Raw genomic sequence first — 22,924 nt, 5'->3', positions numbered from 1 at the left:
CTGGATCCTTATCCTTTTTCAGTATCAGGGAGATAGATGCCTGTGACAGTGTAGGAAGGAATAGCCCCCTCTCCCTCGCCTCATTGTATGCCCTCACCAACAACGGCCCCAGGTCCACCCAAACCTGTATAAAATTCCAACATCCTGCTCGCCTTGTCTCCATACTTAGATATTGACCCCCTGGTCCTCCGCAGCTGCCCTCCCACCTTCCCTGTAAACACCAATCCAAGCTCCATCTGAAGCCTCCGTCTCTCCCTCAATAACCCTGTCTCTGGGACCTCCGAATATGTCCGGTCCACCCTCAGAATCTCTTCCACCAGCCTTGCCATCTCTGCCCGTTCCGCCTTTTCCCTATATTCGCGAATCAAAATAAATTCCCTCCGAAACACCACCATGAGTGCCTCCCGCAGTGTGGCAGCCATGACCTCCATCGTGTTGTTCAGCTGCACGTACCTCGAATGGCGGACCTCAGCTGCTCGCACATCTCCTCATCCACCAACAGCCCTACATCCAGCCTCAAATGCGGGAGCAAGGTCCCCCTCCCTCCCTCTCTCCTTCCCACCCTCCCCTCCCTCCATCCTCCCTCACCCCTCCCTCCCTCCCCCTTCTTCCCCATCACTCTCCTCATAAACTCCACATCATCCCAATTTGGGGCATAAACATTTACCAGGGCCACCAGCATACCCTCCAGCTTCCCACTAACCATCATGAACCTCCCCCATAAATCTGCCACAATGTTCCCCACCTGAAACGCCACCCGCTTATTCACCAGCACCCCTTTCGTCTTCATGTCCATGCCCAGTGAAATACCTGCCCTACCCATCCTTTCTCATCCTTGTCTGGTCCCCAATCATTAAATGTGTCTTCTATAGAAAAGCCACATCCGCCTTCAGACTCCCGAGGTGTGCAAACACATAACCATTTGACCGGCCCATCCAGCCAGGTGGGGGGCTCCGCGTCCCCCCTCCTCCCTCCCCTGCCGATCAACTATATCCCTTTTTGGGCCAGTCCCTGTCCTGTGTCACATGACCCTCCTAGCGCACCCTCAGATATCCACCGTATTCACTCCTTTTCCGACTTCGCCACACCAACCACGCTTTTGTCAGCACCCCCCTCCCTCCTCCCCCAAACGAAACAACAACCCCATCTTCCTCCCCATGCACCAATCACCTGACCACCCCCCACTATACTCCCATTAAATAGCCAGCCCAGTTAGCATGGCAGCCCCTGCTCAAGGCCTAAAACCTCCTACGCTCCACTGATGCCGCTCCTTCCCCCTCCCCCGCCGCTCGTCCACACCATCTCAAGAAACAAAGAAACGGAAAATGTTGCACTCACCCATGATGCTCCTCCAGCATCCCGCCACCAAACCCAACAAAACATTTCAAAGGGAAGAAAGCTTCCCAAGAACAACATGCAAAATGAAACCACCTCCTCAAAAGTTCAGTGTCTTCCTTCCTCTGCCAGTCCAGTGTCCCACAAAAGCTCTATTGCTTCCTCTGGTGGACCAAAATAGTATTTTTGATTCTGGAAAGTCACTCAGAGCCGGTTACAGCACTTCAAACGTCACCACCTTCTTGAAGAGGGCAGTCTTGACCCAATTAAACCCGGCCCTCCTCTTCACCAGATCTGCACCCAGGTCTTGGTACACCTGCAGCTCATTTTGCTCCCAGATGCATTTCCTTGTCTGTATCGCCCACCGGAGAATTTTATCTTTGTACAAGAAGTGGTGCAACCGCACCACCATCACCCTTGATGGCTCGCCCGCCTGCGGCCTCCTCATCAATGCCCTGTGTGTTTGGTTGTCTTTCAGAGGTCGGTCAAAGGTCCCCTTTCCCATCAGCTTTTCCAAAATACGTGTCAGCCTCTGTTCCTTCAATGCCTTTGGGCATCCTCCGATCCTCAAATTTTGCCTTCTGGAGCATAGAACATAGAACAGTACAGCACAGAACAGGCCCTTCGGCCCTCGATGTTGTGCCGAGCAATGATCACCCTACTCAACGCCATATATCCACCCTATACCCGTAACCCAACAACCCCCCCCCCCCCCCTTAACCTTACTTTTAAGGATACTACAGGCAATTTAGCATGGCCAATCCACCTAACCCGCACATCTTTGGACTGTGGGAGGAAACCGGAGCAACCGGAGGACACCCACGCACACACGGGGAGGACGTGCAGACTCCACACAGAGCAGTTCTCCAGATCCTCCACCTCCTCCTTCAGCCCTTTATGGTTTCCCGCATCACCCCCCACCTCGGCCACCAACGAGACGAGCTGTTCCTCGTGCTCCCCCACTGCCTCCTCCACTTTCTGGATTGCCTGGCCCTGGGACTCCAGCTTCTGCTCTACTCGGTTAATCCCTGCTTTGAGCAGCTCTACCATCATGGCCAGGTCCTCCAGGGCCTCTTCTCTACTGGCTGAACTTATCATTTAAAAAGTTCATCAACTGCTCCATTGACAACTGGGCAGGCAGAACAGGCGCTTTGCTCTCCACCATCTTAACCTGCACCTCAAAGACTCTTAGTCCGTGGATCCATCCACTAGCCACACCAGTGGATCTGCACCTTCTCCTGGCACTCCTATACCTCTTTCCGTCCATAACCTCCACCCCTCAGATGGGGAAAGGGCCGAAAAATTCCACCTTGATTTGCCAATTGTGCAACTGCTCACTCCATGGCCGCCACCGGAAGTCCAATAGGTATCTTTAATAAAACAAACTTTAATTTTTAAAATAAATTTGGAGTACCCAATAAATCAATGTCACTAACCCATTGACCACTATGCCATTGTTTCCTCTCTGCTCCATCTGTTCTCTGAATTCATTCTTCACTGCCCTATTATTGAGCTTCCACTGATGTTCTGTCTACCTCATGTCAACTGCTGTTTTGCTTTCTTTGCAAACTGTTGTGGCATCGGCACTCGATGATTAGTGCCTGGCTTGGGAAGACTTTGCAAGTCTTTGCTTCCTTTGCATGGTCTTTTCTAGCCATGATGTAGTCCAGCTGTATTTCTCTATTACTATTTTTACAGGTTATGAGGTGGTTTCTGCGTTTTTGGTACCAGGTGTTTAGTATTACCAGTCAGTATGACACAGGAAGCTCCAGGATCTTGGCTCCTTCCTCAGTTGCTTCTCTGAAATCATGTCCACCATAGATAACCTTGAATCCCACTCTTTCTTTCACCACATGTTTCACCACACGTTAGGTTACCTGCCAGCACTGGCCTGTCACTGCTTGGTATTTTTTGAATTGTATTGTCCATCTGTTCCTGAAATTCTTATTTCTCCTCTTGTCCACACCCACTCTGGGTGCATAACAACTATGTTTCACATCTTGAAGCCAATTTCTAACTTTACTTTGATGATTCTGTCGCTGATTCTGTCCACTAGAAGTGGTTGTTTTCCAGTGACACACGATACAAAAAACAAATGTAGACATTGTAAAATTGCACTCTGTTGTCATTCTCCCACCTCACTGTCAAAGCTTACATGTGGATAATGGTCACTTGGGAAAGCCTTAGTTGGAAATTTGTGCCCGTTGAATTTTGCAACAGCAAGGTTACGGACTGAATGACGGTTCTAAGCTAGCATACTTGCAAGTAACCTTAAATTTCTGAAATCATGGGCACGCACCTCTGAAAATAGTTTACATTGAAAAAAATGCATGGCTGACTTTCACATTTGTCACTGATTCATGTTATGCCCCCCATCCCATCAAACGCTTTGAACCACTGCAAAGCGAGTCGTGCCCATATTTATGTCACTCAAGCCAATTTGAATGGGAATAACTTACTGTTTGTTTCAACCAAATAACATTCATGTAATATTAGATGTTCTATGCCCTTCGAATATCAGGCAATAAATACTGCATCCATGTTGCATGAATATTCACTTAATTACCAATGCTACCAAACGGAGCTCCCGGATGTGTGTAATATCTGATGCACACTTACTCCTAATTAGATTGCCACAGATAATGAGCACCAATAAATCCTAAATTAGACTAGTAAAGCCAGTATATCTTTTTGCACTGAAACTGCAATCGAGATAATTTAGGTCAGTAGGAGCTCCAAAGCAAAGATGACGAAAATTAAAACAAGAGGAAGATACCACAATACTCTTAAATAAGAGATTTAATTTGAAACTAATTTGTCAGAGGGCGAGGAAAACGATAAAATATTAAAGCATGCCGCTGTTCAGAGAGACTTGGGTGTGCTAGTGCATGAGTCACAGAAGGTTGGTTTACAAGTGCAACAGGTGATTAAGAAGGCAAATGGAATTTTGTCCTTCATTGCTAGAGGGATGGAGTTTAAGACTAGGGAGGTTATGCTGCAATTGTATAAGGTGTTAGTGCGGCCACACCTGGAGTATTGTGTTCAGTTTTGGTCTCCTTACTTGAGAAAGGACGTACTGGCGCTGGAGGGTGTGCAGAGGAGATTCACTAGGTTAATCCCAGAGCTGAAGGGGTTGGATTATGAGGGGGGGTTGAGTAGACTGGGACTGTACTCGTTGGAATTTAGAAGGATGAGGGGGGATCTTATAGAAACATTTAAAATTATGAAGGGAATAGATAGGATAGATGCGGGCAGGTTGTTTCCACTGGCGGGTGACAGCAGAACTAGGGGACATAGCCTCAAAATAAGGGGAAGTAGATTTAGGACTGAGTTTAGGAGGAACTTCTTCACCCAAAGGGTTGTGAATCTGTGGAATTCCTTGCCCAGTGAAGCAGTTGAGGCTCCTTCATTACATGATTTTAAGGTAAAGATAGATAGTTTTTGAAGAATAAAGGGATTAAGGGTTATGGTGTTCGGGCCGGAAAGTGGAGCTGAGTCCACAAAAGATCAGCCATGATCTAATTGAATGGCGGAGCAGGCTCGAGGGGCCAGATGGCCTACTCCTGCTCCTAGTTCTTATGTTCTTATGAGCTGTAGTCCAGAAGCCAGTATTGAGAGTAGTGAGATACTAAGGAGGGTATCAAGGTCCCAGGAGTGTACCGGCAGACAGAAAGGTGGGTTGAAGTGTGTCTACTTCAATGCAAGGAGCATCCGGAATAAGGTAGGTGAACCTGGAGCGTGGATTGGTACTTGGGACTACGATGTTGTGGCCATTACAGAGACATGGTTAGAACAGGGACATGAATGGTTGTTGGAAGTTCCGGGGTATAGATGTTTCAGTAAAGTAGGGAAGATGGTAAAAGAGGTGGAGGAGTAGCATTGTTAATCAAGGATAGTTTAACGGCTGCAGAAAGGCAGTTTGAAGGGGATCTGCCTACTGAGGTAATATGGGCCGAAGTTAGAAATAGAAAAGTAGCGGTCGCATTGTTCGGAGTTTTCTATAGGCCCCCAAATAGTAATAGAGATAGTAATAGTGGAGGAAGAAATTGCAAAACAGATTTAGGATAGGTTGGAGGTCTCAAGGTAGTTGTCATGGGTGACTTTATCTTTCCAAATATTGATTGGAACCTCTATAGGTCGAACAGTTCAGATGGGGCAGTTTTTGTACAGTGTGTGCAGGAGGGTTTTCTGACACAATATATGGATTGACCGACAAGAGGGGCGGTCACATTGGATTTGGTACTGGGTAATGAACTGGGCCAAGTGTTAGATTTGTTTGTGGGAGAGCACTTTGGAGATAGTGACCACAGTTCGGTGTCTTTCACTATTGCAATGGAGAGGGATAGGACCATACGGCAGGGCAAGGTTTATAATTGGGGGAGGGGTAATTATGATGCGATTAGGCAAGAATTAGGAAGCATAAGATGGGAACAGAAACTGTCAGAGAAAGGCACAAATGAAAAGTGGAGCTTGTTCAAGGAACAAATACTGCGTGTCCTTGATAGGTATGTCCCTGTCAGGCAGGGAGGAAATGGCCTTGTGAGAGAACCATGGTTCACAAAAGAGGTTGAATGTCTTGTCAAGAGGAAAAAGGAAGAGTATGTAAGGATAAGAAAGCAAGGTTCAGTTGGGTCGCTTGAGGGTTACAAGGTAGCAAGGAATGAGCTTTAAAAAAGGGCTTAGGAGTGCTAGGAGGGGGCATGAGAAGTCCTTGGCGGGTCGGATCAAGGAAAACCCCAAGGCTTTTTACTCTTATGTGAGAAATAAAAGAATGACCAGGGTGAGGGTAGGGCCAGTCAAGGACAGTAGTGGGAACTTGTGCATGGAGTCAGAAGAAATAGGAGAGGCGTTGAATGAATACTTTTCTTCAGTGTTCACCAAGGAAAGGGGCCATGTTTTTGAGGATGAGAGTGTGATACAGGAGGGTAGGCTGGAGGAGGTAGATGTTCTGAAGAAGGATATATTAGCAATTTTGAAAAACCTGAGGGTCGACAAGTCCCCTGGGCCAGATGGGATATATCCAAGGATTCTTTGGGAGGCAAGGAATGAGATTGCAGAGCCTTTGGCTTTGATCTTTGGGTCCTCACTGTCTACGGGGATAGTGCCAGAGGACTGGAGAGTGGCGAATGTTGGTCCTCTGTTCAAGAAAGGGAATGGGAATGACCCTGGTAATTGTGGGCCAGTTAGCCTTACTTCGGTGGTCAGTAAGTTATATAAAAGCAAAATGTTGTAAGTGGAAAGTAGCACAGCTTTTGAGCCAATTAAAAGAAACAATTTCTTGCATAAAGATATTGTAATTGTAAACTGTCGTAAATGTTCATGCAGCTTCATGCAAATCGATTTGATGAACATATTGAACAAAAAAATGATAATAGTGATGTGTATTATTGATTCTTTATTATGTAACAGTCACTATAAAATACTAATTACAAACTCCCTGAATGTGTTGTCACCTTCTATATTTTAGTCAAATAATTTTTTTGCAACTCCATGTTTAAATCTCTCCAAATAGGTTCCCACATTGGCCACATCATCAAATCAATCCTAATAAAAGTCACAAAAAACATCGGGAGCATGTTTTATTTAAAACAGCACAAAACCTGTGACCACCGCACCAACCACCACAGTCACAAAGGGCCCTAACTGTATTCCAGTATGTGCAGAATTTCAAAATTATTGTTCAGCTGTGTATTCCAAAATTGGACAGCAGAAAATTGGCCAACATCTGTACAGAGCCAACTGTGACAAGTAGAGCTTGAGATGGACAGAATGGAGAGCAGATCTAGGGTGAGGGTGGTAGAGTGAGACAGAAATTGGCTGCAACGGGTCTTAAACTTGTTGAAAGCTCCTCCTAGTTGCACAACAATGCGTCTTTTAAAAATAAATGTATCTTTTCCAGGGTAGTCACTTTTCTCCTGAATTTCGCAAAGAAACTTTGGGCTGTTGCTGCCCTGGGTTTCACCCATCTTGTTCATTTTCCAAATGCCTCAACCAGATGACTTACCTAAATGTTAAAAGCCTGATATTTGTCACTGGAAACAACTGTGCTACCTCTGGATACCTGTTTTGGCCCGGCAGCAGGTCACATCAATATTAATGACACATGGGCCAGATGTTTGTCAAGGAGATGGGTATTGGGAGTCAAGAATTTTCTTGACCCCACAATACTATGTCCATCCTGGAGGTGCGTGTCCACTCTAATCTTCTGTATGAGAGGAGGACATGGTCTGGAGATGGTCCCACCACCTTCCGAGGCAGCCCTGAGGTGGGCAGATGGTGAGGCCAGCAGATTACAATGCCCAACTCCATTGACTGGACCAATATAATCTTGATTATTTCGTCCTCTATCCCTCACCCTCATGTTTCCCCCAGACGCCTCCTATCTACCCTCCATGCCCTCCATATACCCTACAGGCCTAATATCTCCCAGGCACACCCATGCCCATTCACCCACCATGAACTAAGTACACAACCAATCAGCCATATAATGACACAGGAAAATCTTTGGGGGAAAAAAATCAATTCAGTGATCTCTTTAAAAAACATTGTGCCTCTTCTCTTTTCATAAAACTGTCAATCAAAGACAGGCATTGTAAGTCAGCTTGAGGAAACCTTTAATATATTTTACAGTTCTTAATCTTGTCCAAATAAAAGCACAGACATTGAAAAACCTCTCCAAAGAAAGATCATGGGTGCAATTTAATGGGACAATTTCAAAGTGTCATTTTGTGCGCGATTGGCAGGGTGTTTCTGACAACCATGTTGGCAAAATCGTGGCTCGTATTTAATGCCATTTAGTGCCGGAAATGAGTCACCATGAGATTCTCGCCATTACTGGTTGTCTCGCCGTCTGATTTGTCAGACTCGCACCTCAGCATTACGCTGCTAGCAAAAAGGAACTCCCTCACCACTCACTCCAGTCAACAAACAAGCATGGCAGCATGCAGACCTGCTTCTTGCTTTGGGGGTGCCAACCTGACCAGGCTTTTCAGTCCGTGGATGCAAGACATGGCACCCTGTTCCCCCGAGGGGGGTCGAAGGACAAGCAGCAGGGTCACCAATACTGCCTCGGTGGCAGTGCCAGAAGCTGTCAGTGAGGGCAACATGACCGGGAGGATCACCATATAATGTAGGAAGAAGTCCAACGACCTCCACCAGTTCAGTTGTGTGCATCCTGGAAACACAACTAGTCGTAGCAAGAGACCACAGAAGATCAAGAAGATTAAGGATCATTGAGTGGGCACTTCGGGGGGAGGGGGTTTACAATGTGTAGCTAGGGGGAATGGAAATTTTCAATGTTAACTATTAAAACATGTTACACCTGATACATGTGAAACCGCTGTCATGTTAATCTTCACAGCAGCATCCCCACCCCCTGTTTCCCTCAGCTCAACACCCCCATGCACAGTGGTCCAAGATCAAGCACCCCTGATGCAGACTCCGTTCAGAGGCTGGGTGTGAGCGCTCTTTCAGCAGAAAGACAGGGGTCAGACTTTGACGCAAACTTAGGAGCACCAGGGCTAACCACACAGCAAGTTATCATCACTCTCCTGTCTTGTATATTGACCCACTGACAGACCGGGGGGGGGGGGGGGGGGGGCGGGGGGGTTAGGGGGGCTCAGGGAGGAGGAAGGAGGGAAATGGGGGAAGGAGCTTACAGAAAAAGAATTGTCCTATGAGAAGCGGGTGAGGATGAGTGCCTCCTGGTCCTCCAGGCATGCCGGGTCCTTTCTGCTGCCTGACTTCCACCCTCGACTCTTCCTTGGGCTCGTCCACCATCCACTCCTGGTCCAGCTCTTCCTCAGACGAGGCCGCATGTCCCTCCTCCCCCAGCATGTCACCCTGCTGCTATGCCAGGTCGTTGAGGACACAGCAGGCCACCACAAAATGAGAGAACTTCTGGGGGTGTATTGCAGTGCACCACCAGAGCGGTCCAGGCACCGAAAAGCAGTCCGATGTACCACTCAGTGACTGCACGAGTAGCAACATAGACCTTGTTGTATCAGGTCTCCGCCTTAGTCTCTGGCCTCCGCACTGGCGTCATCAGCTGTGATCTCAGCCGGTACCCCTTATGCCCAAGAGCCAACCTGTCATCCTGGGGTGATCCTCGAAAACGTCGTGGATCTCCGCGTGTCCAAGGATGTAGCTGTCATGCACGCTCCCTGGGATGCATACACAAACTTGCATGTCCCAGAGGTGGTGGTCGCATATGAGTTCAACATTCAGGCAGTGGAAGCCTTTCTTGTTAATGAAGGGCATTCCCTGATGCCCAAGTGTGCGCAAGGCGATATGCATGCCATCAGTTACCTCCTGGACCTGAGGCATCCCAGAGATGCCAGAGAATCCTGCTGCCTGGACATCTTGGTGGGCTTGGTCCAGCTCAAAGTTAATATAGTCTGCTGTCTAGGTTATCCGTAACCTTACAGATGAACTTGTGGGCTGCAGCTTGTGAAATACCACAGAAGTCACTGCTTAAGCCCTGGAATTAACCAGTTGCATAAAGGTTAAAGGCTGCAGTACTCTTCACGGCCAAGGGGAGAGGGTGCTTCCTCCTCCACAGAGTGCTAAATCCGCAAGGACATGGCACAGGTGCCGCACTATTTCTTTCTTGAGTTGAAGTCTCCTACGGCACATGCTGTCCGTCATCTCCTCAAAAGATCAACGATGCATGTGCACCTTGGGCCATCACTGGCGCCCCCTCTGGTTCCTTCTCAGCCTGGTGGACTGCCGGTCGCCAGGGTGTGCGGCCGCCCCCAGCACATGGGGTGCCACCACCAGCCTGCATCGATGCTGATGTCACAGTCTCCAGCGTCTGACCAACAGGGCTCCCGGGCATCCTCTGCAGGATCGACACCACCATCAGTTTTGCTATCTGTAAGGAATTGGACAGTCAAAGGGAGTTCAAGTGACCTTCAGCATATAACCAAGAGCAAGGCTCTGTCCTTGAAATTTTTGGTAAGACAGGCAGCATCTGTAGTTGGACCTGATAGGATATCCACAATATTTAAAGATGGTTTGAAGATTTGAAGGCCTCACGGAAGAAAAGCCCTTCACCCCCCCAGAGCCCAGAGGAGACCCCCCACCTGGAACGCTTCAGCCCCCGACTAAACCTGACCCCCCTGAAGGGTTCCCGGCTTGAGCACTGGGGCAGCAGCCCTTGAGCTGCATGCTTGACAATGGAAATGGCTACTCACCTTGTCAGTTCCCCTCAACAGCTATTGCACTAGCTTCACATTTTTAAAAAGAAGTACTAAACGATACCTGCGTGATTTCTCACTGGTGAACCAGTTAATTCCCGGGATGCCATTACATTTGATTTCAATCTCACTAATGACATGCAAATTAATGCAAATTGGGGTTAATTATATGATCCGGAACTCTTTTCGGGAGCATGTTGGCTAGATAGCAAATTGATTTGTGCCTGACAAGAATCTCGATTATTTCCTTTCCTGTTATTTAACCAGCACACCCAGATCTGCGCTGGGCGTAATGCGGTGGTTAAATCACGCCTCCACATTATTACAAGGCGATGAAAATGTCACTTAATCAAAGCTAGCACTCCCCTTTGCAACTGTATAAACAGACCCCTACTTGGCTGAGCCTATTAGTCATTAAAACCATATAATACCTACAGTGGAGAAGAAGGCTAATTGGCCCATCAAGTGTGCACTGACACTTTGAAAAAGCACCCTACCTAGGCCCACTCTCCCACCCTATCCCCGTAACCCCATAACCCCACCTAACCTACACATCTTTGGACACTAAGGGACAATTTAGCATGACCAATCCACCTAACATGCACATCTTTGGATTTCATTCTTGGCATTCATCTGGCAACTGTATTAATGGAAGCAGGTTGAAAGAGAGAGGGCAGACATGTTTTTCCAAATGATTGACCTGGGGCTGAATTCTCCGACTTTGGGGCTATGTCCCCACAACGACGTGGGAATGGTGGCGTTTTACACCAGAATAAATGGCGTAAAATGGCCACTGATTCCCCATTTTGCAGGGGGCTAGCATGCAGGCAGCATAGAGCATCTGGATAAGGTCCAGAGAGGTGCCTGCAGCTGCTGCACTGTGCTACATGGCGGAGGCCATTCGCGAACCCGGCCTGCGAAATAGTGCCCCCCACCCTTTGGCCAGCTTGTGCACAACTGACCAACTCCCCCCCGCTGCCCCGATTTGGTCGGGAACTGTGATTCTCCGGCCAATCGCCAAACACGATTTTGGCATCGGTGACCGGAGAATTCAGCCCCTAGTCTTTTGCAACAACTTCCAGACAACAGTCCTGCACGTTCCACTGGCCAACCAATTACCCTTATTGATTCAATTGACCTGCCGATGCATTTATAAACAGTCTAAACTTAATGTTGCTCTTGAATCATTAACTGTTTTGGTATAGTGTTGGAAGTGATGTTCCACGAAGCAATTTCTTGTACTAATTTCAGTGAATATGTTTTAAAGTTTACGATATTAAGAATTTATTTTGGTTTAGGGATGCTATGGACTTTCTGAATGGGGAATTGCAGAAATATGCACACAAGTTTGAAAAAGAACAACAGTTAAGGTAAGATTCGGAAACATTGCAGCATCCTACTCCCTACACAACAATCACATGTCAATTTGCATGTATAAATGTGGCAAAAAATAATTTCATGTGAACATAGAACACTTGGAACCAAGAGTTAATTATTTCAGCATTAGACAGTCAGCTACAGCTGCCTTGTCTAGCTGATTGTAAGGCTGTTATTTGAAAATCATCCTTATGAATTAAAGATACTTAACAAAATAGGAAATAAAAACCCAACATCACTTCTGGAAATACCGGAGAGTGAAAAAGATTTTTAAGGTTATGATGGGCAAGTTTAGCGTGAAGAATGCCCCAAAATTTACAGGTAAGTGTAGAGAGAGCCAGGACATTTGTCAGCAGCTAGAGATACCAGAATACATCGGCCCTGTTGTTTTACAGTTTATAATACGTTTTAAATCCATTTCCCACCCAGCAGCCAGACAGACTGAAAGCTGGGTATGAAAGTCTGCAGAGGAAGGTTGTAGCTTAGGACCACTTGGGAAGGACTCCAGAAATGAGATATTAGAAAGTACATCCAGATGGTGAGACTTCTGTAAAAGGGAAGGTGTTGTTATCTGCGAGCCAAATTGCAGGCAATGGTAGCATATCAATGCAATCATCCATAGTAAGGTTAAGGACTTATTTGTAAGTGAGTAGACATTCTGGTGGGAAAAATAAATGAGGGCTATGATTGTTAAACTGCAGATAACACTGCTGGGTCAGATGACAGGACATGGAGGAAGCTATGTAAAATTAACCCCCCCAGTTCACAAATACCATTGGACAGGAAGGTCAGCAAGTAAAGAGACGAAAGAGAAAATGCTGGAAAATCTCAGCAAGTCTGGCAGCATCTGTCGGGAGAGAAAAGAGCTAACGTTTCGAGTCCGATGACTCTTTGTCAACGCTGCAAGTAAAGAGGATGAGTGCATCTGTGTTCCAAGGATGTGGTGATAAGTACCTCAGTGCATCCTTTGGAGAATATTGGGAAAAATCACAGCTGTGGGTTTATCCAAGGAAAATCCAAGCCTATGATGGCTGTAGGAGAGTAAGATGAAGAATAGTGTTGATTCAGAAGAAGAGTTTAGTTAAGTTTTAAAATTGCAATAGAGTTTCAATGTATGCTCTAAAACTCCAATTCACATGTCTGCATGACTTGGTTAAGTACTCCAATTATCCACATGAGGCTCTTAGGTTTGTATGTCAGCTACACTGGCACGCAGAATGATGCAGCAGTCCTTTCTTTTTGGAAAAATATACTTTATTCATAAAATATCGGAAAGAACAATGCAAACATTTCAAAATGGCCATCACAGAAAGATCAATAATATTCATGTTTTCTTTATTGACCATGTTGCACTCTACCGCAGTCATACCCACTATATTTAGTTCACCGCTACCATGCTCATGCTAAGCAAGGGATCTCAAAGACCCCTCCACAGAGAAGCACGTCTGTGTTTGGTACAGCTAAGTATCCATAATGGTAACTTATTTGCTTATAATTGAGCATAAATGACACGTTGCGTTTTAATATTTGGCAATGACACCAGATTGGGGAATATGGCCAATAATGAGGAGGACTATGACAAAATACAACTTTTTTAAAATTCCTTTATCAGAGTTACAAAGCCAAAGTGCAGAGTGAACCCTTAATCCATCACCTTGACTGCTCCAAAGACCAATTCAAATTCTAATTGAATCCAATTCATGGTCCCCACAAGAGACACATACCAGATCCAGGCATTACACCTGATCTCACCCTTGTTCTTAGCCAAATGAGAAGCGATGACAAAATACAACTTCAATGTGTAACGAGCATGGATAGAAAATTAGCTAACCAACAGAAAGTCAGGATAGATATGTCTCTTTCAGGTTCACAAGCTGTAACTGGTGTGGTATCAAAGTGATAAATAAAGGGGCCTCAACTATTTACAATTTATGTTAATGACTTTGATAAGGATTGAATATAATGTAGCCAAATTGGTGGCAATATGTCGGAAAACAAGTTGATTCAATTTTTGAAAGGGTCAGGGTTGGGATGGGGGCTAGTGGATGCACAATTTGAAACTATCTGCAACCCCGATCCCCTGCATGAACCCACCTCCATCCTTACCCATAAAGGACCCGCCTAACATATTCTATCCCCATACCTTATTTGCATTCGCCTCCCAATAATAGTACATCAAATTTGGAAGGCCTAATCCTGTTCGACTGCCGTCTCCCCTGCAAAACCACCTTCCTTATCAAGGCCAACTTGCCTGCCTAGACAAACCATATGATGTAGGAGCAGAGTTAGGCCATTCAGCCCATCACGTCTGCTCTGCAATTCAATCATGAATGATATGTTTCTCATCCCCATTTTCCTGCCTTCTCCCCATCCCCTAATCCCCTTATTAATCAAGAACCTATCTATCTCTATTTTAATGATACTCAGTGAAATCAGCCTATCCACTCCTTTGAAAAATGTCTTGGGCAAAAAACCGGCAGGCATTGAAACAAAAATAAAAACCACGGTAGAATGTTCATCTTCACCACCTGCACCCAGCCCACTAATGACAGAGAAAGATAATCACACCTCAACAAATCTGCCTTCACCCTCCCCACCAAACTTGAGAATTTCAACTTCTAAAAACCTGCCCAGTCCCAAGCCACCTGCACCCCCAGATACCTAAAGTGAGCTGCTGCTGTATGGAATAGTAACTCCCCTACCCTGACCCCATCCCTGTAGAGGAAACCATAAAATACTTGCTTTTCCCCAAATTCAGCTTTTACCCGAAAACATCCCAAATCTTTGAAGTAAATGCATTATGGCCCCACTGAGGAACCCAACTCCAAAATATATAACAGCACATTATCCGTGTACAAGGACACCTTATGCCCCCCCCCCCCCCCTTCACTATCACTATCCCCTTCCACAACTCTGAGCTCCTGAGCCAAGGGCCAAGGACTCTATCGCCATCGCAAACAGGTGGGAGGACATTGAGCACCCCTGCCTTGTTCCCCAGTGCAGCGAAAAATACCCTTAATTCGTATCATTCATGCGCACACTCGCTATCGGCTCCTTACGCAGGAACTTGACCCATACCATAAACGTAGGCCCAATCCTAAACTTCTCCAACATCGCAATCAGATAACTCCACTCCACCCGATCAAATGCCTTCTCCGCATCTAATGCAACCACCACCTCCAACTCCTTTCCCTCTGCCGGAGAAAGCACCACATTCAGCAGCAGCCTCACATTCGATGACAACTGTCTGCTTTTAACAAGCCCCGTCTGATCCTCCCCAACCACCCTCGGAAGGCACCCCTCCAACCCCAGCACCTTTGCCAATATCTTGGTGTCCACATTCAACAGAGATATGGGCCAATCCGACCTACACTCCACCGGGTCCTTATCCTTTAAGAACAATGAGATGGAGGCCTGTCCCATAATTTTTGGCAAAACCTCTGAACCATCACGTCCTCGAATAATTCCACTAACAATGGCGCCAACTTACCCTTAAATTCTTGTACAAAATTCCACCGGGAACCCATCCAGCCTCATGGCCTTCTCCGTCTGCATCTTCCCTTTTGCAGCCTTCACTTCCTCTACTTCCACTGACTCCTCCAGCCCTACCGTCTCCATTTCACCCTACCTCGGGCACTCTAACCTCCCAAAAACTCACCCATCAGGTGGCATGGTGACACAGTGGTTAGCACTGCTACCTCATGGCACCAAGTGCCCGGGCCACTATCCATGTGCAGTTTGTACATTCTTCCCGTGTATGTATGGGTCTCACACCCACAACCCAAAGATGTGCAGAGTAGATGGATTGGCCACACTAATTGCCCTTTAATTGGACAAAAAAGGAATTGGGTACTTTAAATTTATTTAAAAATCCCCCCCCCCCCCCCCCCCGCCCCGATCGTCTGGTGGCTCTGACTTATACAAGTCCCTGTAAAACTTCTCAAACACTTTGTTAATCTGCTCCGGGGCCACCTGAAGCTCACCCGTCCTATCCCGAACGCATACTATCTCCCTCGCCGCAGCTTGCCTACGGAGCTGAAGGCAGTGTAGGGACGGTCCGATTTACGGATGGGGAGCTAGTGGTAGGCGGATTTCAGTTCAATAGTAGAGAAGACCCGGTACTGTGCAATCTGATTGACCATATCAGAAATGCGGGTGAGGGGGTACGCGTCGAGCTGCGTGTACTGGTTGATGGTCTGGCTGTAGTCCACAACCATCCTGTGCTTCTCCCCGGTCTTAACCACTACCACCTGGGCTCTCCAAGGGGTGTTGCTGGCCTCGATGATACCCTCCCGAAGCAGCCGCTGAACTGTGGACCTGATGAATGCCTTGTCCTGGTTGCTGTACCGTCTGATCCTGGTGGCGACGGGCTTGCAATCTGCGGTCAGATTGGCAAAGAGTGAGGGAGGCTCGACCTTGAGGGTCGTGAGGCCGCAAATGGTGAGGGGAGGTAGGGGTCCGCCGAATTTGAGGGTGAGTCTCTGGAGATTGCACTGGAAATCCAGGCCTAGTAAGAGTGACGTGCAGAGGTTGGGGAGAATGTACAGATGGAAACGGTCGAATTCCACGTCCCTGTACAGTAAGTTTAACCAGGCAGAAACCCCGGATCGGGACAGAGTGGGAACCAGAGGCGAGAGAGATCTGCCGGTTGGCGGGATAGACCACAAGGGAATAGTGCCTTACCGTGTCCGGGTGGATGAAGCTCTCGGTGCTCTCGGAGTCGATGAGGCAGGAGGTCATGTGGCCGTTGACCAGCACCGATGGGGAAGAGGGTGCCAGGTTGCGAGGACGCGACTGGTCGAGCATAACGGAGGCGAGTTGCGGACGATCAGCAGTCGAGTCAGATGAGTCTGATGAGGAGCGGTAGTGTCCCGTGGCCCCGTCCCGGGAGGACAAAATGGCGGCATCTGGAGTACCTGTGTGGGAGAAGGTGGCGGCAGACAAAATGGCGGCACCCATGGAACGCACGTTGTGGGGTTGGGACAAAATGGCGGTGCCCATGGAACGCACATGGCGGTGGGAGATGAAGATGGCGGTGCCCATGGAGCGCACGTGGCGGAGGCGGCGATAGATGGCGGCGCCCACTGATCGCACATTGGGTCGGGGGAAGCGGATGGCGGGGCCCATTGTGCGATCGGCTAAGGCGAGGGGAACGGGGGCGCGATAGCGGCAACCGTCCAGGACTGACACACCGCTGCAAAGCGGCCTTTCTTGCCACAAGCTTTGCAGGTTGTGGTGCGGGCCAGGCTACGTTGGTGGGGGTGCTTCTGCTGACCGCAGAAGTAACAGTGGGGACCCCCAGGGAGTGCGGTGTGGCGAGCAGCGCAGGCATAGTGCGCAGGGGCGGCTGCTGGGGGGGGCCGTTTGCGGGGTCCACCAGGGGTAGGACGGGTGAGGATGGGGGGCCGTTTGCGGGGTCCACGAGGGGTAGGACGGGTGGGCCGAGCGGCAAGCAGAGTAAGTTCGCGCACTACGGGAGGTGGCCGTCATGGAAAGGGCCAGAGTCTTTGTGGCCGCGAGGTCAAGGGCGGCCCCTTCCAGCAGTCGTTGCCGGATGGGATCCGATGCAATGCCTGTGACAAAGGCATCGCGCATGAGTAAGTCAGAGTGTTCCGTCGCTGTGAGGGCCCGGCAATCGCAGTCTCGTACCGAGGTATAAGGGCCCTCCAGAAGTCCTCAATCGACTCACCCGGCTGCTGGATGCGAGTAGAGAGTTGATGCCTCGCAAACATGGTGTTCGTCGACTGTGCATAGTTCTCCTTGAGCAGTTCCATAGCTCTGGTGTAGTTAGTCACATCTCGAATTAGCGGAAAGACACTGGAGCTAAGTCTCGAGTACAGGAGTTGCTTTTTCTGAGCCTCCATCAGGGGAGGGTCCGCTGAAGAGATGTAAGCCTCGAAAACTGCAAGCCAGTGAACAAAGTCTTTCCTGGTGTGAAGCGACTGTGGATCCAGCTGCAGACGGTCAGTCTTGATTCTGATGTCCATGGTGTACGGAAAATCACACAGCAATAAATTGTGGCGCTAACAATTGTAGTCAAAGACGAGAGACAATTTCAATCAAGGCTGTATTGCTGTGTGATGCTATTCCTCCGGCTGCAACTGAAGACTAGAGTCTGAGTGACTCACACGCATATTTATACACAAGCTCCCTGTGGGCGGAGCTAGCCGGCAGGGGCTTCCCGGAGGAACCTGTATTACAGGTACAGCCATACATCCCCCTACTGCAAGTATGCATATCTACAGTGGTTATCACCACACCCTGTCCAACTCGTAAAGGGAAGGCTCTTCCACCTCCCCCATCAACTTGGCGAACATGGGGCAGCACGGTAGCATAGTGATTAGCACAGTTAGTTGACAGCTCCAGGGTCACTGTCTGTGCGGAGTCTGCACGTTCTCCCCATGTCTGCGTGGGTTTCCTCCGGGTGCTCCGGTTTCCTCCCACAGTCCAAAGATGTGCGGGTTAGGTGGCTTGGCCATGCTAAATTGCCCTTAGTGTCCAAACAAAAGGGTAAGTGGGGGTTACTGGGTTGTGAGGTTGGGGTAAATACGTGGGCTTGAGTAGGGTGCTCTTTGGAAGGTTTGGTGCAGACTCAATGGTGCGAATGGCCTTCTGCACTGTAAATTCTAATTCTAAAAGAAAATTCTAATGTCCACAAAGTACTCGGTCGGCTTCTGGCTCCTCGGGCAAGCCCACGATCCCCAAATTCTGCCTCCGCGAACTGTTCTCCACATCCTCCACATTGGCTCTTAGCCCTTTATTGACCTCTGCAACCCTCCGCAGCTCCTCACCCATTGAGGTGAACTGATCGCTATGTTGTGACAATATTTCCTCCACCCTCTGCATCTTCTCTCCTTGCTCCTACACCTCGACCGAAGTCTTCTTCAATGAAGCCTTTATCAGGGCAAGCAACTCCTCCACCCACTCTTTGAGTGAGCCATCATCTCCCTCTGAAGCACCTCTAAATGCTTGGTGACAGCCTTTCAAACTCCTCCGATACCACCTCAGTCAGAATCTCAAACATGGGAGTTGTCCCACCTGACGAACCAGCAACCTCCATCTTTCCTCCTGTTGGACTCACAACAGCACTGGCCAGCATACTTTTGCTCACTCCTTACTTCCCTGTCCTTTCTTCTGGAACTTCGACATTGTACTGATTCCTTAGAACTTCCCACACAGCTCATCCAAAAAGTACCAATTGATCGAAAAAACAAGAGCCACCCAACGTGCGACCTCCACCCACATGTTGCCACCGGACGTCTCCCGACTCCAAGTCATTTTGAATGAGGGAGACCTGGGGTTGGATCAGCATGGAACCAATTGAAGACAATTGCTAATTAAGGAGTCCATTAAGACCCTGTTTCTGCATAGCCTGGAATTTCGAGTCGTCAGAGTTCGGCCCACATTACCCATGACGATGTCCACGATGTCCTCCCCCGAATCCCCACCCACCTCCATAATGGACCTATAGCTGCTGTCAGACTACAGCTGTGTCTACTGACTGTACCCTAGAGGAGTTGCCCCCAGGATTAGGGGTAGCAGCTGAGACTTTATAAAAACAATACTAAACACCTACACTTGTATCTTTCTTTCTACACGTCCACTTCAGCAGTTCCAAGCTCAGCCGTTGGGGTTGCCAATCTCTTATGTGCTGGAGATCTTCCTATTGATTCTCCAGCATTGGGACCTATCATTCTGATTGGAAAATAAGTCGACTCCCTGGCTGTTAATTAGCTAAAGATTTGAAAGTATCTGTGTCATACCTAAAGCACGCTGTTCAGCGTTAGGACCCAGAAGTAGTTCCCATTTCTGGTTTCTGACCCTGATTGAAAATCCAGCTGACTGAGTCTGCAAAGTGAGTGAGGAAAAGTTAGGCAGATTGTAGTGTGGGAAAATAGAGGCTTATCTTCTTTGGTAGGAAAAATAGAAAATTAACACATTACAGAGAGATCTGAATGTCCATGTACATGAAACAAATAGTTACAGGAGGTTAGTTAGGAAGGCAACTGAAGGGGATGTGCTGAGAAGTCTCACATCAGGTGGCTCTCTTCCTATGACCTCGAAAATAGGCTCTTTCACACGAAATAGCCTACTAACACGAAGGACAAATATCCCTGCACTTCAACCAACATCAGCGCAAAGGGAGATGCCGAACAACAGCCACTCCAGAGGCCATGTAGAAACGAGAAGAGTAAAAGACAAGAGAAGCAAATGGCTGTGCCGGCAGACACACGAGGCGTCTAAACACGTGTCTCATAGAGTGAGAAGGACCAACCCACCGCACAGGGAGCCGCCCTCACCAGGGGACGGGTGGAGGGTGTTTCTCTCAAGGGAACTGAGAGAACACAGAGGAGACGAAAACCAACATCCAGGCTGCGGTCAGGATGGCGGTTGCGGAGGTTCGGGGATCATGCAGGTGGCCCTACACAAGTCGAAGAGGCGACTGGAAGCCCAAGAAAGCACCATAAAGGAACTAGAGAAGGCCTGAACAGACCAGGGTGACTGGATCACTGCCCTGGAAAAGGAAATATCAAGGTTGATTGCCACGCAGAGGTGTCTGAAAGGAAAGATTGAGGACCAAGAAAACCAATCGATGCGCCAAACTTCTGAATTGTTGGCCTGCCGGATGGGATCAAAGGTAGGAACCCCATAGACCATGTGACCCAACTTCTGGGCAATTTGGTGGGAAGGGATAGCTTCCCTAACCCACCAGAAATAGAGAGAGCCAAGCGGTCGCTTCGCCCAAAGCCTGGGAATAGCCAAAGGCAATAATTGCTAAAATGCATCGGGTACCAAGACCGGGAGAGAATACTGCGCTGGGCAAGACAAACAAAGAACTGTAACTGAGAAGGTCACCGGATTAGGATCTACCAGGACATTGCGGTTGACCTGGCCAAGCGGCAGGCGGAATTCAACCGGGCGAAAGCAGCCCTGTAAAGAGTGGCGTAAAATTTGGGAATGCAAAATCCTGGGTCACATTCCAAGGCAGAGAGTACTTCTTCATGGCCCATGGGGACAAATTTGCCCTGGAGAATGGGCAGAGAAACAGCAGCAGGGGCAGCGGTGAGGAGATCATCTGAAGAGACTTTATTTATTTATTGACTAAATAATAACCAACTTAATGAACACTTTGCGTGGGACTGCATTGTCTCATTCTGGGGATGAGAGGTGAAATTGAGGAAAGAAAGAGCGAGGGCAGCAGAGCATAGGAAAGGGTGAGAAGAATGGCAGATCGGGAGCGCAGAAACTGACAGCAGGAGGACACATAACCAACCCCAGGAGGGCGCCACCACACTAGCGGGAAGCTTGCACCAGGAAGCGTGAAGGAAAAAGAGGCAGTGGTGCATCTCCTGCAAGGGCGATAGCGCCCGACAAAGGGGGGGTTAGGCATCAGCAACAGGGGGATGATTAGGGGAAGAAACAGAGGGGGGGGGGGGGGAACAGCTCCAGGGTGGGAGGAGAAAATACCATAGGGGAAACATAGGAACAAAGGTAGCAAGGGCATTAGGCTGGCTGAAAAGGCCACACATGACAACTTGGAACACAAAGGCACCGCAAACAACTGGAGGGTCCCTGAACTAAGGTAAACCTTGTAGCACAGGGGCCCGGCCTCATGGAGGGAACAGTGATTGCAGCCATTTTGGATAGCTCCCTAACAAAGAGAAACCCCAGAGTGCAGGGACCCTGTCTCATAGGGTGAACAGTCACTGCAGCCATTTTGACGGCTCCCGAACAAAGGGAAAGCCCGGGAGTGTCCTCCAGGTAAATATGATTGAGCGAAAGGAGGGTGGTATTGATCCGAAAGGAGGGAGGGAACAAGAAAAAACCATCAGAACAGTCACCTGGACGCAGGGGATTCAACGACCCAGTTAAAAGATCCAGAGTCTTCGCCAACCTGAATAGTATGAAAGCCGACATAGTTTTCCTCCAAGAGACGCACCTGAGGGAGAAGGACGGACTGTGGGTAAGGAAGGATTGGGAAGGGTAGACCTACCTTTCTTACTATGGGGACGAGGGCCGGGGGGGATGCAGATCACAACAAGGACAGTTACGGACCCAGGGGGATGGTACATCATGCTCAGTGGTGTCCCAGACAGGATACTGGTAGCCCTAGTAAATATGTCGACACCCAACTGGTACGACAGTAAATTTATAAAGAGGAGCATGGCGGAAATCCCTGACATCGACACACACCGACTGAACATGGGGGGGTGTACTGTAACTATGTACAGGACCTACGGACAGACAGTTGAATCCCAAAACAGGGAAGACCTCCAATAATATCGACCACGGTCCACACTACATGGATTTTACCTTTGAGATGGGCCATGCCCAACGCCCCCCCCCCCCCCCCCCCCCCGGCCCTGGAGATTGGACACGGCGCTCCTGGCTGACAAGGCCTTCAGTGAAGAAATATCGCAGGCCATTGACAAGTACATTACTAATAACCAGAATGGGGAGGTCTCACCCTCAACATTCTGGGAGGCTGTGATCTGGCGTGAAGAGATAGGGAAGCATGAAGAGATAGGGAAGAGTGTAAACCAATGATACTCCACGGCCCTGACCGCAGAACTCCTGGTGGAGAGGAGAAAGCTACAGATGGACTTTGACTTGCACTCCACGAGGAAAGCAGTGCACTAACTCTGCCAGGCACGGGTGACCCTCTACAAGCACGGAGACAATGCCAGCCACCTCCTGGCTCACCAGCTGAGAAAGTAGGCAGCTGCGAAGGAAAGGCAAACTTGTAGTAGAGCCGAAAAAAGTCAACAAGGGTTTCGCGATCTTCTACCGGGGACTGTACATCTCCGAGCCCTCACCAGAGGACTTGAGGACAGTTCCTCAATCGACTGAACGTTCCAGGCGTGGGGGAGGATAGGAAACGGCGGCTGGAGGCACCACTAGAGCTGGGAAAAGTCATGGAGAGTATTAACTCCATGCAGGCGGAGAAGGTGCCAGGACCAGACTGGTTCCTGGCAAACTTCAAATAAGGGATTTGCGGCAGCACTAGCCCCACA

The 22,924-nt window shown here is 48.6% G+C and overlaps 1 protein-coding gene across 2 annotated transcripts in view; it reads left to right on the top strand.

Moving 5' to 3' along the window:
• Positions 1-22,924, top strand: part of ccdc175 (coiled-coil domain containing 175) — a 191,839-nt gene that overhangs the window by 90,578 nt on the left and 78,337 nt on the right. For both annotated transcript variants that reach the window (XM_038780307.1, XM_038780313.1), the window contains exon 10: positions 11,831-11,902. In XM_038780307.1, the coding sequence (XP_038636235.1) occupies positions 11,831-11,902 (72 nt within the window). The remainder of the gene's footprint in view (positions 1-11,830; positions 11,903-22,924) is intronic.

Source organism: Scyliorhinus canicula, chromosome 2 (assembly GCF_902713615.1).
Source record: "Scyliorhinus canicula chromosome 2, sScyCan1.1, whole genome shotgun sequence".
Taxonomy (NCBI): Eukaryota; Metazoa; Chordata; class Chondrichthyes; order Carcharhiniformes; family Scyliorhinidae; genus Scyliorhinus; species Scyliorhinus canicula.
The sequence above is the reverse complement of the archived record's forward strand: the minus strand, read 5'-3'. Positions and strand labels throughout refer to the sequence as shown.